General features: G+C 32.6%; 1 protein-coding gene across 2 annotated transcripts; it reads left to right on the forward strand.

Moving 5' to 3' along the window:
- Positions 1–265: 265 nt before the first annotated feature.
- On the forward strand, positions 266–14,553 carry LOC132714034 (sin3 histone deacetylase corepressor complex component SDS3-like). Of its 2 annotated transcripts, XM_060696766.1 has the most exons (10): positions 266–427; positions 2,727–2,793; positions 4,412–4,559; positions 4,931–4,990; positions 6,247–6,376; positions 7,139–7,243; positions 8,376–8,544; positions 11,113–11,197; positions 13,687–13,808; positions 14,055–14,550. In XM_060696766.1, the coding sequence occupies exons 1-9, from the start codon at positions 358–360 to the stop codon at positions 13,780–13,782; spliced, it is 930 nt and encodes a 309-aa protein (XP_060552749.1). In that variant the 5' UTR covers positions 266–357; the 3' UTR covers positions 13,783–13,808; positions 14,055–14,550. The 2 variants fall into 2 exon arrangements, with proteins under 2 accessions (XP_060552749.1, XP_060552748.1); XM_060696765.1 differs by having other exon boundaries at positions 13,687–14,553.
- The last annotated feature ends 422 nt before the right edge of the window (positions 14,554–14,975 follow it).

Below are 14,975 nucleotides of genomic sequence, written 5' to 3' on the forward strand. Positions count from 1 at the left end.
TACAACGGCTGATTAATGTGCTACTAGGCTTGATATCATTATATCTTCATAATCTTGTTAATATTGACACGGATTTATTGAACACATTTTTTCTTGAATATGAAAAGTTAATGAAGAAAACGAAGTGCTTAATAATAATAATAATAATAATAATAATAATAATAAAAATAATGGGCCGAGTAGACCAACTTGGGGCCGGACTTGTACGGTTCAATATTGTCCCCCCCCCCGCCGTTTGCTATTTTCACAAATGTTTATTCTTATGCGCACAGGAAGTTTGCACCGTAAACAATTGCAGAAATTTCGAACTAAATATTGAACATTTATCGTGTAAAAGTCTAAATAGATTTCAATATCATGTATGCTGATCCAGATTTTGATGATCTAGATAGTAATGAGTTCACTGACAAAGATTGTTCCGATGAAGGTATACGAACCTAAAATTTCTGTCAGAATTTCTGTGGGTGGGGTATGCCAAATTATAATTGACGGCTATATAATTTAATATGAAATTAGGCAAAGCCTATGAACGGGGAAGTCGTTAAAAAATCCTTTCATTCTTTCGTTTATGCAGAAAATATGAAAATATCTCTATTTCTTATGGCAGATCAATGCAACGACGACTGTTTTAATTTTACAGATTTTTATTATAAATAACTTTTTTGGAAAAATTTGCGATAGATAGATCTAGTACTGAAACATTGATAATTTTCAAACACCTCAAGTTTTTCCATAAACGATAAAATAATTATAGAAAAATGGAAATATCACATAATAGTGATATGTACTTCATTGCCAATGGGTGTATTTCCCCAGAGCTAAATTCGTAACCTACCTGAAAATGGGTGAGAGTGGTTTCGTCGAACTACCGGTTCGGCGAACTGATTTTATATAATAAAACAGGTAGTGGTTTCGGCAAACCTAATTTATATAGTGCGAACAATATCTATTGTATAATCAATTATCACAGGTCTTAATGTGTCGTTTATCACACGTTTTCATGCAATAAAAGACAAGATATTGAAAATTTAACCTATTTTTTATTCTATTCTTCAGTATAATAGTAATATTTACATAAAATAATAACACAATACAAAAGCTCTCAGTGAACAAACAACATCATAGAAATATATATACGTACAACCCGAAAAACTAATAATGAGTCAAAATTTACACAAATTACATTTCACACATTAAGTTAAGTCTGTAAAATATGGAAACAATATTTTTATTATCTATGTCAAATATATACACAAATAGTAAGAGCTGAAAAAAAGAAGAAACAATGTTTTTAATCAGAATAAAATTGTTATGTAATAGATATACCATTGCTGCGTTGACGATTTCTGGGTTTGCGTAAATTATACCATAATCACGTGACCTTTCTTATGCCTTAACCTCACGAGACGAAGTCGAGTGAGGTTGCATAAGAAAGGTCACGTGATTATGGTATAATTTACTCAAACCCAGAAATCGTCAACGCACCAATGGTGTATCTGTTTTAACCTGTAGCTCCGCCCAGAAACACTTACTCCTTGGATCTTCAAAACTGAAAATTATACCATAGTCTGGGTATGGTATAATTTACGGTTATTGGAAATTATACTTGGAAGAATTTTACATAAGAAGCGCTGAAGAGCTATAGGTTAAAATATATATACAAAGAAAAAATAAAACATGTAAGAGAAAGAATTAACAATGTATTTTATAATCTAAATATATACACACACAAAAAATCCATGTACGTAATAAACTATTATACATATTACAAATACTTTATTCCTCTATATAAACAATTGACACATGCATATTATTACAGAGAATACATCATGATTTCTATGTAATAAACAACAACAATCTGTTTTTTAGTCTTTATTCACCACTCTATAGATTAGATATAAAACTTTGATTTAAACGTTTCTATTATAACAAAATATTGATGATAAAAACTTTATATATATGAACCATGTCTACATTGCCTTAAATTACTATATAACATAAGGTCAATGAAACCACTTTCGGACCTCTTCATAAATTAAGTTTGCTGAACCGGTAGTTCGACGAAACCACCATAATTCCCTGAAAACTGTGTTAAGCTAGGTTTTCGAAAAGGTCAGTAGATCTATAAATATCGATATATAGTTTCTAGTTTCTCCTGCATTTGCGCCTTTTGCTGTTTTCATGACATTAATTAAAGTTGCAACGTACTCTTGTGCTCTTTTTATAAAATAAGACTTAAATATAAATAGGAAAAGTCTGAATACTATTGTTATGTTAACATAATTGGTCCCATTCTCGTCAATTAAATGTTCAAATAACATTAAATTTTCATTGTTATTGACAATGAATTGTTATTTGACAATACATTGTTATTGACAATGACAATTGACCTAACCTCAAAATCATTGCATTAACAAGTAGGTTTTTAATGTTTCTCAACAGAAATAATGTGGAACTCATCAAAAATGGAACTTTTCTTGTTTTGTTAAAACATTTTGTCTTTTATCATAAGAAATCTTTTACTGGAGGTAATATATTGGTTTTAATTAATTTTTTTTTAAGGCAACTTGTTCATTTTTTTAGTTATTCCTATCATTTTAAAAACTTTCAGTGGAGACAATTCAATGCATGCAAATTTGCACAATTTCTTTAATAGTGTTTTATCATTTTCCAAATGGTAGAAATAGGCTGCTATGAGAATTTTTGATTTCTGTTTCTATTTTTAGACACTGAGGATGCCAGCGAAACAGACGTGGCTAAACAGGAAACCCAATATACAGAAATTAAAGAACAGTAAGTTGGTGTGGTGTACAATGTAAAATATTCTGGCCTAAAACATATGGTGGTAAATCATAACATATAAATTGTTTGTAACTGTAGACAATATGTATATAAAAAGATAAATAATGTTGCATATGAGAAAGTTCTGATTGTACCCATGTACAAACAATACAGATATTCGAAAATGTTAACACATTTAAGTCAGAACCGATTCAAAGCTCATACTGTACTTGTCTTATTACTAGCTTGATTGTGTTGTAACAGGACTTCCATTAGTGGAAGTTTTGGCGTCATTGATCCTTGATTTTGGCTTTTGACATCCATTGAAAATGCAATGCTTTTCCATTTTTACCAATAGATGTAATATGACTTCCCAGTGTTTTTTTTCCTCTACTTTGGGAATGGTGCCGGTACCAGACTGATTGGGAGAAATGCGTTATTTTGACTTTAATTGGGAATTTTTTTAAGCATTTTTTTCAGCTATAAATAAGATTAGTCATCATGAATATAGATAGCTAACAGCTTTCACTGTCCAGGGAGAACTATTGAGTGGTGATTTATATGAATATGTTGGATTTAAATGATTTCAGAGAAATCACTTGGCCTTGTAGTTATTCTGAACAGCCATTTTGGGAGGTTAAACATTGGAAATTGGGAATTTTAATGTTTATTTTCTATTGGGAACAGTACCGTTTTAGGGTAGTAGTTATATAAAAAAAAAAACACTGCTTCCAATAAGATTTGGCAGTCTCTTGCTTACACATTTAGGAAGTTATATCTTGTCATTTGATACATTTGAAAAAACAACCTTCATTTACAAAATGTTGAGCGATGCCATGACAAAAGCAACATAGTGTCAGTGTTTGCAACCAGCATGAATACAGACCAGCCTGAGCATCCATGCAGTCTGATTGGGATCCGTGCTGTTCGCTATCAGTATCTCCACTTGTAATAGGGTTTGTAAGCAAACAGTATGGATCCATGCTGGTTGCAAACGCACTATGTTGGTTTTGTCATGGCGCAGCTAAAATTTTACTTATTATTAGATTACTTACATTGTATGTATATATACATTGTGTTTACTCTGTTCGAAGTCTGTAGCAATATAGATGTGTTACTTTTTTAATGAAAAAAAATATCCATAAAAATTTTCTCCACCAATTTCTTGCATTGATCCCATTCATCACCTGGTGTAATATCATATACTTTTGGCAAAAGTGCTAGAGGCCGTTAAGGCACCAAGAAAGATAACTCTTTAAGTAATATTCCTTACAGGTAATTGTGTTACTTCCCTTTACTTGTTATTTAAGTTACGTTTGTAAGTGCCTGTCTGATTTAGCTCTTGTCTGAACAACATGTGTTAGAATATCCACAGTAAAATAATATAATACATGTAGTAAGAATCTTGTCTTCATATATACAACACAACCTTAATCTTCTAAGCCTTTTCCACTAGTATAGCGGCAAGCCTAGATAAATATCCATATTAACCAGGCTCTAAACTGTTGATAACTCAATTTTTGTATATGTATTTTTATTTTGAAATCCCTATTACTTTGAATGCATTTGTCAAAATTCAAGGAAGGGCTTAACCTTTATGCAATATTAAGGGTCATTCCCATTTTTTCAGGATGTACCAAGATAAGCTGGCATTTTTAAAGAAGCAGCTCAAGCAACTGGAGGACGGAACGTTACCCGAGTTTTTGAAGCGTAACAAGAAAATCGACCAGCAATATAGAGAGAGGCTTAAACTTATGGAAGTATTCAAAGAGTATGAGGTAAGCTATGAGGTTTGTTCTCGAAAAGATTTATTTTCGAGTAATGAAAAATGAGAAATACATTGCAGAGGGAATAAGTTAAGTCTTGACTGAGATTTAAGAAAATGTGCATATTTCATTCCCAAAATTGCCTCGCATTGTTCTATAGGTTGGAGCCATACATTTTGTATATATATTTTTGTCATGTGTTTAGAGTAAATGTTCTTATCCTGTTTTTTTGCCAGACTAATTTCATTTAGCCATATACAAAATTTAAGGAGAACTCTTCCAGATTATGATGTCAAAAAAAGAGAAAAATGTATACAATAAACAGAAAAAGTTTTTCCTATAAATACAGAATTTATTTTCATCTTGTATTATACAATTTTTAGCTGGAAGTTATTGAAAGAGAATACAAAAAGGAGAAGAAACTGTCAGCAAAAGATTTTGAGGTAAATTTTCATCTATTAAAAACATTGACAATGTTATGGATATCCTTCTTTAGGCAAGTAACATTTAAAAAAAAAACCCAAACAACTTTTAATCTTGGGAAATATATATGGCTTGGGGAGGGGAATGGGGCCTTAAACATCATGAAATAAGAGTGGTGGCATGGCCAATTGGTTAATGCGTCGGACTAGTAATCTAAGGATTGCTGACGGCATGGGTTCAACCCCTGTCAGGAGCAAGCCATTGTTTCCTTGAGCAAGAAACTTTACAGAAATTGCTTAGTACTGGTTGGTTCCAGGAACGGATTCGAGAGTGTTTCGATAAACTTACAGCTTCCAACACAAACTAAAATAAATGTGTATAAACTAAACTAACATAAAATCAGGGCAGTGTGTAAGATTAAAGATTTTCAGGCTGGCCGGCCTCTGTGACAGCAAAGGTTTATCGCTTGCTTCTAGCGTAAGGTCTTCTTACCTTTTTCAAGTATCAAGCTGATATTGAGCGAATAATTTACCAAAGCTATTATAAATTAACTAACAAGCCTAGCAAAATTTAAAAAAAAATGAATAAACAGCAAAAAAAAAATTTCGTATTATATAGAGGATATTGAATGAGTGTAGGTTTAATACTATATTTATAAAACGAGTTGAATAAATTAAGGATTAAATCTACACAAATATAATATTCGATTTAGCGCATATATAAAATATGAACAGTTAACTGTTAAAAAGATTCATTTTTGCATTGACGCATCTATAGTGTAACGCTAATGTTAGCGCTTTAACCCTATGTTTATATATAACCCAAATGATGTTATGCCAAAGTATTATTACACTAGTGTAATATTGTTTTTATTGAATGACTTTATTACCCTTCTGTACTGCGGTTTATGTGATAATTATTACATGCTTTTCAGAAGACAGTGATTTTATATTTGAAAATTTCAAAGGATATCTTTATAAAAGTACAATATCATTGTAGCAAAACCATTTTTGTTTGTAGTTAAAAAGAACATACCATAATTCCAAATGGAAAAAGAATGTGATCCCTCGGAAGCATTAAATTAATCAGAAAAAAATACATGAAAATTGCAGACTCAGTTTGATTGAGTCTGTACATGAGGGATAATGAAGAAGTGCAACATCCCTGAGAGGAACTGGAACTAGTAAATAGTAAACTCTTAAAACTTACTTTGGTATTCAATGTATTTGGTTCTCAAAAAAAATTATTATTCAAATTGTGTTGTATATTTTAAAAGGAGAAGAAAATTGACTTGAAGGAAAGTTTGATAGCTGATCTAGAGGAGAAGAAGAGGAGTATTGAGTCTGAAAGAAGCCAACTAGAGCTGACCGGCGGTCATTGTAACTTCTTGCTGTCCACTTCACTTGGTAAGATTTTTCTAATTTGATATTGATTTATCAATCAATTTATCCTAGACAAGGTTCAGATTTCTAAATATAGACAGCAATCCATGTGGTTTGGTAAGATTTTTCTGATTTGATATTGATTTATCAATCAATTTATCCTAGACAAGGTTCAGATTTCTAAATATAGACAGCAATCCATGTGGTTGGGTAAGATTTTTCTAATTTGATATTGATTTATCAATCAACTTATCAGAGACAATGTTCAGATTTCTAAATATAAATAGCAATCCATGTGCTTAAGGGAATGTTGATGGTTCTACTTAAGTGCCGCTTAGGCCTGAAATAATGCACAGAGGGGCACCTGAAAATCTTCCTCCACCACTTGAGCTGGAAAGTTGCCATATGACCTTTAATGTGTCTATGTGACTTTAAAATTCATCAAAACAAGTAACATATTTATATATGAATGTATAATTGTACATCCATTTCACAATGATATATATGAAAATGGTAATAAACCAAGTATAAAAATAAGTGGAAACCCTTTATTATTTTTAATTTTATTCCTTAAAATGTATGTAGAATTATTCCAAGCTTCATTTTTACTCTTGGAGAGAAAGATGACTTCTTCCGATTTTTCATTGATACAATATAATATACCTTGTAAATAATGCTGACAGCTATTTAAATATGGTTGACACAGTATTGCCTTAACTTGTTATAAATCTAACCAGATTTATACATTTTATTGTTGCTAGAAATGGGGAAATATATTTATTTCAGATACAGTGGAAGTTAAACCAATTTCAACGAGGAAATTAAGACGGCGTCCCAACGAGCCTGTACCGATACCTGAGAAAAGACGGAAACCTTCTCCTGATATACTCTATATCCTTTTATGTTGATAATTATTTTGTGTTGCAGAAAATATTATTGAAGGTTTTTGAGAGAATTAGGGGTGAGTGAGGAGAAGCATGCTCTTAAATGATGTCATTTCAGGGCATTTAATGAATGAATTGTGTTCTTAGGATAACATCATTTCAGGGCATTTTAAATTATAAATGGACTGTGCTCCATGGATAAAGTCATTTTAGGGTATTTTATTAATGAACTGTGTTCTTAGAATAACATCATTTCAGGGCATTTTAAATTATGAATAGACTGCACTCTATGGATAACATCATTTCAGGGCATTTTTGAATGAACTGTGTTCTTCTTAGGTTAACATCATTTCAGAGCATTTTATGAATGTCATGCACTCGAAGGATAAAATCATTTCAGGGTGTTTTATGAATTAAATGTATTCTAAGGATAATATCATTTCAGGGCAATGTATGAATTAACTGTGTTTTTAGGATAACCTCATTTCAGGGCATTTTATATATGAAGTGCATTTTAAGAATAACATCATTTCAGGGTATTTTTTGAAGGAACTAGGCTCTTAAGGATAACCTCATTTCAGGGCATTTTATAAATGAACTGCATTTTAAGAATACATGTTATATCATTTCAGGGCATTTAATGAATCTGCACTCTAAGGATAACATCATTTTACCCTTATGAATGAAGTTGTAAATTCATGTGTTACTGTAAGCAAAAAGTATCAGAGAAAATGACATGAATTTATATGGGATATAATTAATCTAATCAAATTAAACCATTTAAAATATGGTAGAATGTGCAAAAACAAATTATATACCTGACATTTGTTTAAAGTTCAGATCAGAATATCTATCCCTTGGATATCTGTTTTAGGAATAAATTTTTCCAATTTGAACCACAAAATCTTGTCTGACATTTTTAATCCTTTGTCGTCAATTTATAGCCACCTCTACCGACGGACTTTACTGTTGGCTGACTATCTTTAAATTTTCATCATCATATCCGAACAATTAAACAATACATAGCAGAATGTGCACAAATCCATTTAGACAATCCAGCAAGTCAAGTGTTCAAACCTGAACTATAAAAACTTTTTTCTACCTATTATATATATATATGCAGCCTTAACATTTCGTACCTCAGATCAGTTTCTGTTTAGACGAGAGCGAGATAATGGATGATCTTAGGATTATCAACAAAGTTGGTGGAAAACCTCTTGGTCGTAAACCCATACCCACCATAGGACCATTTGACATTGTTGCAGACGTTAAAATTGACGATGGGCGATTATATTATGACAAGAGATGGTAACATTTTCATTGTTTATTTTTATTCTCTTTTTTTTTTTTTGTGATATCCATCGACTCTACTATTAGCATGATTATTCAAGGAATGGGGCGAGTTGTTGTACTCACGTCAGAGTCGCCATCACGCATTGGTTAAGGTTTTTGTGCGCAACCAGGTAACTCCAAAACTATTTGAGAGAATGAATTGAAATTTCACACTCTTGTTCTCTGTGATTATCTTGCATGATGGTCACAGGACCCATAACTGTGAGTTATCATTTTACAAAGTAATGCCCCTTTCCTTACTGTCGAGTTCTTAGAATAGTCATGCACGCTGCATTACATACAGTTCTACACGTTAATAAGAATTTCATACAATTTACAGAATTATAAGTGATTTTACAACAAATACTATATTGAGAAAAATTATCTAGCATTATGTGCTGGTTGTAGAGATGTCATTTTTAGCTCACCAGGGTGAGCTTTTGTGATCGCTTTTCGTCCCTAGTCCGTCCATCCGTAAACTTTTGCTTTAAATGACATCTCCTCATAAACCACAAGGCCAATTTCATCCAAACTTCACAGGAATGTTCCTTTGGTGGTCACCTTTAAAAATTGTTCAAAGAATTTAATTCCATGCAGAACTCTGGTTGCCATGGCAACCGAAAGAAAAATCTTTAAATATCTTCTTTTAAACAACCCTAAGAGCTAGAGCTTAGATATTTGGCATGAAACATCTTCTAGTGAGTGTCTACCAAGTTTGTACAAATAAAAGCCCTTGGTTCAAAATTGTCCCCGCCCCAGGGGGTCAGTGATTTTCCCTATGTGCATATAGTAAAAACTTAAGAAATCTTCTTTTAAAGAACTCAAATAGCTAGAGCTAAGATATTTAGCATGAAACATGTTCTTATGGGTGTCTACCAAGTTTCTTCAAATGAAAGCCCTGGGGTCAAAATTGGCCCCGCCCAAGGGGGTCATTGATTTTCCCTATGTGCATATAGTAAAAACTTAAAAAATCTTCTTTTAAAGAACCAAAAGAGCTAGAGCTAAGATATTTAGCATGAAACATTTTCTAGTGAGTGTCTACCAAGTTTGTTCAAATAAAAGCCCTGTGGTCAAAATTGGCCCCGCCCCAGGGGGTCATTGATTTTCCTTATATGCATATAGTAAAAACTTAAAAATCTTCTTTGATAAAACCAAAATAGCTAGAGCTTAGATATTAAGCATGAAACATCTTTTAGTAAATATCTACAAATTTTGTTCAAATAAAAGCTGGGGGGTCAAAACTGGCCCTGCCCAAGGGATGTCATTTTTTTTAACTATATGTGTATAGTAAAAACTTAAAAAATCTTCTTTTAAAAAACCCAATGAGCTAGAACTTAGATGTTTAGCATGAAACATCTTCTTATGGGTGTCTACCAAGTCTGTTCAAATAAACAAATGAAAGCCCTTGGGTTTAAAATTGGCCTGGGGTGGGGGGGGGGGGGGGGGGGGGGGGGGGGGGGGGGGGGGGGGGGGGGGGGGGGGGGGGGGGGGAGGGCTATATACAGGTGAGCGACCTCAGGGCCATCATGGCCCTCTTGTTTCTGCTTGTGACAGAGCTTGTTTTTTTCCCCCTTGCAAGAGATGTTCAAGTTATACCCTGTTTTTGATACAATTAGCTTTTGATATAAAGTATCATTTTCACCATCAAATATTTGATATATAAGCAGTTTAAGAAATATAGTAAATTGTGTCGTAACCTAATTGATTTAGCACAACAATTCTTATTTGGCATTTATTGCCCATTATATTTTTGGTTTTATATTAAGCTGTCCTGATGAAGCTTAAATTGAGAAACAGGGGCCTGTTTCACTAAATTTCTTACGAACATTATTTTCGTAAGTCAAAATTTAAAGTTGTTTGTACAGTAGTAACTAATTGTATAATTCTGCCATGTATCATCTCATTTGAATGGTCTTTGTAAGACGATTCCAATGAGACATTGCATGGCAGAATCTGGTGATGAATGAAAACATCAGGGACAATACTTGATTTTGACTTACGAACGTGGCCGAGTGGTTAAGGTCTTTGACTTCAAACCACTTGCCCCTCACCTCTGTGGGTTCGAATCCCGACAGGGCCTTTGGATTCTTTCATGTGAGGAAGCTATCCAGCTAGCTTACGGAACGTCGTTGGTTCTACTCAGGTACCCGTTCGTGCCTGAAATAATGCACGGACGGGCACCTGAGGTCTTCCTCCACCAGTAAAGCTGGAACGTCGCAATATGACCTATACTGTGGCGATGTGACGTAAAACCCAAAACAAACAAAAGACTTACAAACAACTTTTTCATAAGAAGTTTAGTGAAACAGGCCCCAGGTCTTGATATTTAAAATTGTGTTGGTTTTTGATCTTTTTGTCCTATTTGGTACAGACTTCATACAAAAATAAATAATTTAAAGAAAAAGTCTGGTTATTTCTGGATCATCCCTGGTATTTAGCTGATGTAATTTAATACACATTTCTGTATGCCTGTAATTCTTTCTTGAGGAAAGAATGTAACATTTTGGTATATGAAATATTTTGAATATATTATATTTTTAATAGGTTCCATAGGAATCAGCCAGTGTTTGTTGAATGTAAGGAAACAGGCAAGTTCAGTGGAGTAATTACAGCTATAGGTACTCAAGAGGTATGTTTGATTTATGTGTTATTTTTCTTACATTAATATTTCAATTTAATGATTTAAAAATTCAATATTTCAAACATGAAAAAAGATGAAATGAATAAATCAAGCCTATTTGTTTATTTCAGAAATGATATATCCTAAACACTGAGTTTATGGCTCAATAGAATCACTTTTTTTGAGTTCGGATGCGAGGAATTATATTACAAGGGAGTGGCCTGTGTGATATAATGATGCCCATCTGAACAACAAACAGTGATTTTATCAAGCAATAAAATCAACAATTCAGATATATTATTTTGATTCTAAGACAACTTCTACAAATAAATGCTGCCTTACCTGATATGAAGCTAAATTGTGCCTGATTTCTTTATTTACTAATTTTCAGGGCACTGCATTTTTAGTGGTTATGTCACATGTATAATGATTTAGATTACATTACGTGTCTCAATATAGAAGGTCAACAGTGATTTTATTATAAATTAATACACACTTTCATTTCTTCCATGTTTAATAGAAATAATGCGAGTCATGTAAGAATGGATGATTTTGCAGTATTTATCACCATATTTCTACTGCATTGCCCATGCATATTTTTGCATATTTTGACTTTGTTTGGTATTTAAATTGGATTGTAAGCACTATTTGCAATGTATAATTAATTATTTTTATTCATTTCAAAATACTTTTCATTTGAATACATTTTCCAAATTTAGCATGAATCTGAGGGCATACTGCTTTAAACTTGAAAGTTGCCATATGTTCTTTACAAGAAAAGGACTTGGGGAGTAAAGGACTTTTGTTGCGTTTCATTAACATACTTACATTATCGTAACTTGAGTTTGATCTTAACTTTTTGTGTTAAGCAGAACTTACGTATTTATTTGCGTTTCACTAAACTTTCTTAGCTATGCATTTGTGTAAGTTAAATGTAAAATTATGCTCATTTAAAACTGGTGTTCATTACGCGTTCTGTTTAGTGAAACGCAACTAACCTAATTTTACGTTTTGGGTAAGTCCAAATTTATGAAAAAGAAAAGCAAAGCTTATGGAATGTTAGTGAAACGCTCGCTTGGTTTGTAACCTCAAGTCACTATGTATTATGCTGAAAGTGTTGTACATATTACTTTGACAGAGTATTTAGTTCAAGTTCAGACCTGGGGATGATTACATTGATCAGTAATTGATTTAATTACAATTACTTTCAGATTTTATTGTAATTGATTACAATTGATTACTCAGACTTACCTCTGTAATCAATTAAATTACAATTACTTTTAGAAAGTAATTGATTGATAATTGATTACATTCCATGTATAACTATAAACAAAAGTTTCTTAATGCTATTTAATATACTAGTTTACATTATATACATTATATACACAAAGGATTTCCAGCTCATCATCAGTCATCATTTTAACACACTTTTAGTTACTGTCACATCACTTTATCATATTTTAGCATTACACTTTAGCATCATAAGTTCATGAAACCGTCTGTCAGTCAGACTGCATCTATCAGGACGGAAATTTTACCCACAACACTAAACAAACGCTCTACAAGGGCCAATGATGCAGGAATGGTACTCAGTCTTCTTGGTGTAGGTTTCATAATAAACTCTCTGCAACAGAAATTTTAAAAAAGTGTCAATTGTACAGTATGCTTTATACAGGTGTTAAAACAGGTGTGAAAACAATAAATTTTTATATGGGAATTCAAAGAGACAATAGACTTTACAAAGAATTATCAATTTTTTTTACAAACACTTCAACAGTATGCATTATAATATAGACACATTGTCTATCACCATACAAAATAACTGTTTGCATATAATTAAAATATGGTAATATGCATCTGACATAAACTCTAGAATATACAAAGTAAAGAAGTAATCTACAGTGTTTGAAACTTTTTAAAAATGGTTTAACCAAAATATGTAAAACAAATTTAACATACCTTTATGTGGGTAATGAAATTTGAATGTGACTTAGTGTCTCCATTTATCTTCTTAGGGCACAATTTGCACTGTGCTGTCACATTTCCAGATTTTCTTTAGGAAATTCAAAGACATCATAATCCAATGATTTGACATTTTGGTAAGAATACCAGCCAAACAATGATGTCTATCTTTCAGTTAGAATTTGTTAACTGTATGGATTAAAACTTATTTCTTCATTGTGAGTGATGCCTTAAAATGTCTCACTTGATATTTTTACTACCTTAGTTAAACTGTAACATGTGAAATAAATCATTTGAATTTCAATAGTTTCATGTAAAATCTGAAAGTAATCAACGTCAATCAAATTGTAATCATAATTACAGACTGAATTTAAGCTGTAATTGATTAATTACAATTAATGTAATCAATTTTGAGCATGGTAATCAATTACATGATGATTACAGTGTAATCATGTAATAAATTAAAAAATCGATGATTACGATTAGTGATTACCCCAGGTCTGTTCAAGTTATTATTTTGTTTTACAAAATTTCAGATCTGGATCAGGAAAACAACAGATAGTAGCAAGATTAAGGTGTATCTTCATCAACTTCAGAAGGGAAAATTTGTTCTGCGACGTAAACAGACGTGACATCAGGCTGATTTTTTCTGACATTTTCATATCGCAATATGAGCCGTGTTATGACAAAACCAACATAGTGGGTTTGCCACCAGCATGGATCCAGACTAGCCTGCGCATCCTCGCAGTCTGATCAGGATCCATGCTGTAGGCTATCAGTTTTCTACTTGTTATAGGGTTTGTAAGCGAACAGCATGGATCTTGATCAGACTGCGCGGATGCACAGGCTGGTCTGGATCCATGCTGGTCGCAAACCCACTATGTTGGTTTTGTCATGACGCGGCTCATATGATTTCCACATTGTTTCCACAATTTTTTTTGGCATATTTCATCTTCATTACACACTTTTCATATTCCATCACCATTATACACATACAATGTAAACATTACACATTACCATATGACATATTATTTCTAATGACATAAAATTCTGCCATTACACATTATGACATACTAAGAATACACATCTTGCATAAAACTCAGAGACATGTTTATGTTGACATAGTGTCTTTTCATTACACAGTATTTAATACACATCATACTTTCCAAATACACAAGTTCCTTATGTCATTAGATATTTTCATTACACAACACAATATTTGTCGCATACATTTATACATAATGGATACATTGTATTAAAGACGTTTTAGGGAGTTTTCATAATGACATATAAAAAGAATTAACAAAGTCAAATTCAGGGGCAGATGACTCAAAAACGGTGACAAACATCCCCCCCCCCTAAAAATTTTTTTCGCTTTAAATGTTTTTGTTATCATATTTTAACAACATGCCAAGTTTAAAAAAGTTCTTTTGAACCATTTTTAGCTCACCTGTCACAAAGTGACAGGGTGAGCTTTTGTGATCGCTTTTCGTCCGGCGTCCGTCCATCCGGCGTCCGTCCGTCGTCCGTCGTCCGTCCGTAAACTTTTACTTTAAATGACATCTCCTCATAAACCACTAAGCCAATTTCATCCAAACTTCACAGGAATGTTCCTTTGGTGGTCACCTTCAAAAATTGTTCAAAGAATTTAATTCCATGCAGAACTCTGGTTGCCATGGCAACCGAAAGAAAAAACTTTAAATATCTTCTTTTAAAAAACCATAAGAGCTAGAGCTTAGATATTTGGCATGAAACATCTTCGAGTGAGTGTCTACCAAGTTTGTTGAAATAAAAGCGCTGGGGTCAAAATTGGCCCCGCCCCGGG

This window comes from Ruditapes philippinarum, unplaced genomic scaffold (genome assembly GCF_026571515.1).
Source record: "Ruditapes philippinarum isolate M1 unplaced genomic scaffold, ASM2657151v2 ctg1941_1_1_1_1, whole genome shotgun sequence".
Taxonomy (NCBI): Eukaryota; Metazoa; Mollusca; class Bivalvia; order Venerida; family Veneridae; genus Ruditapes; species Ruditapes philippinarum.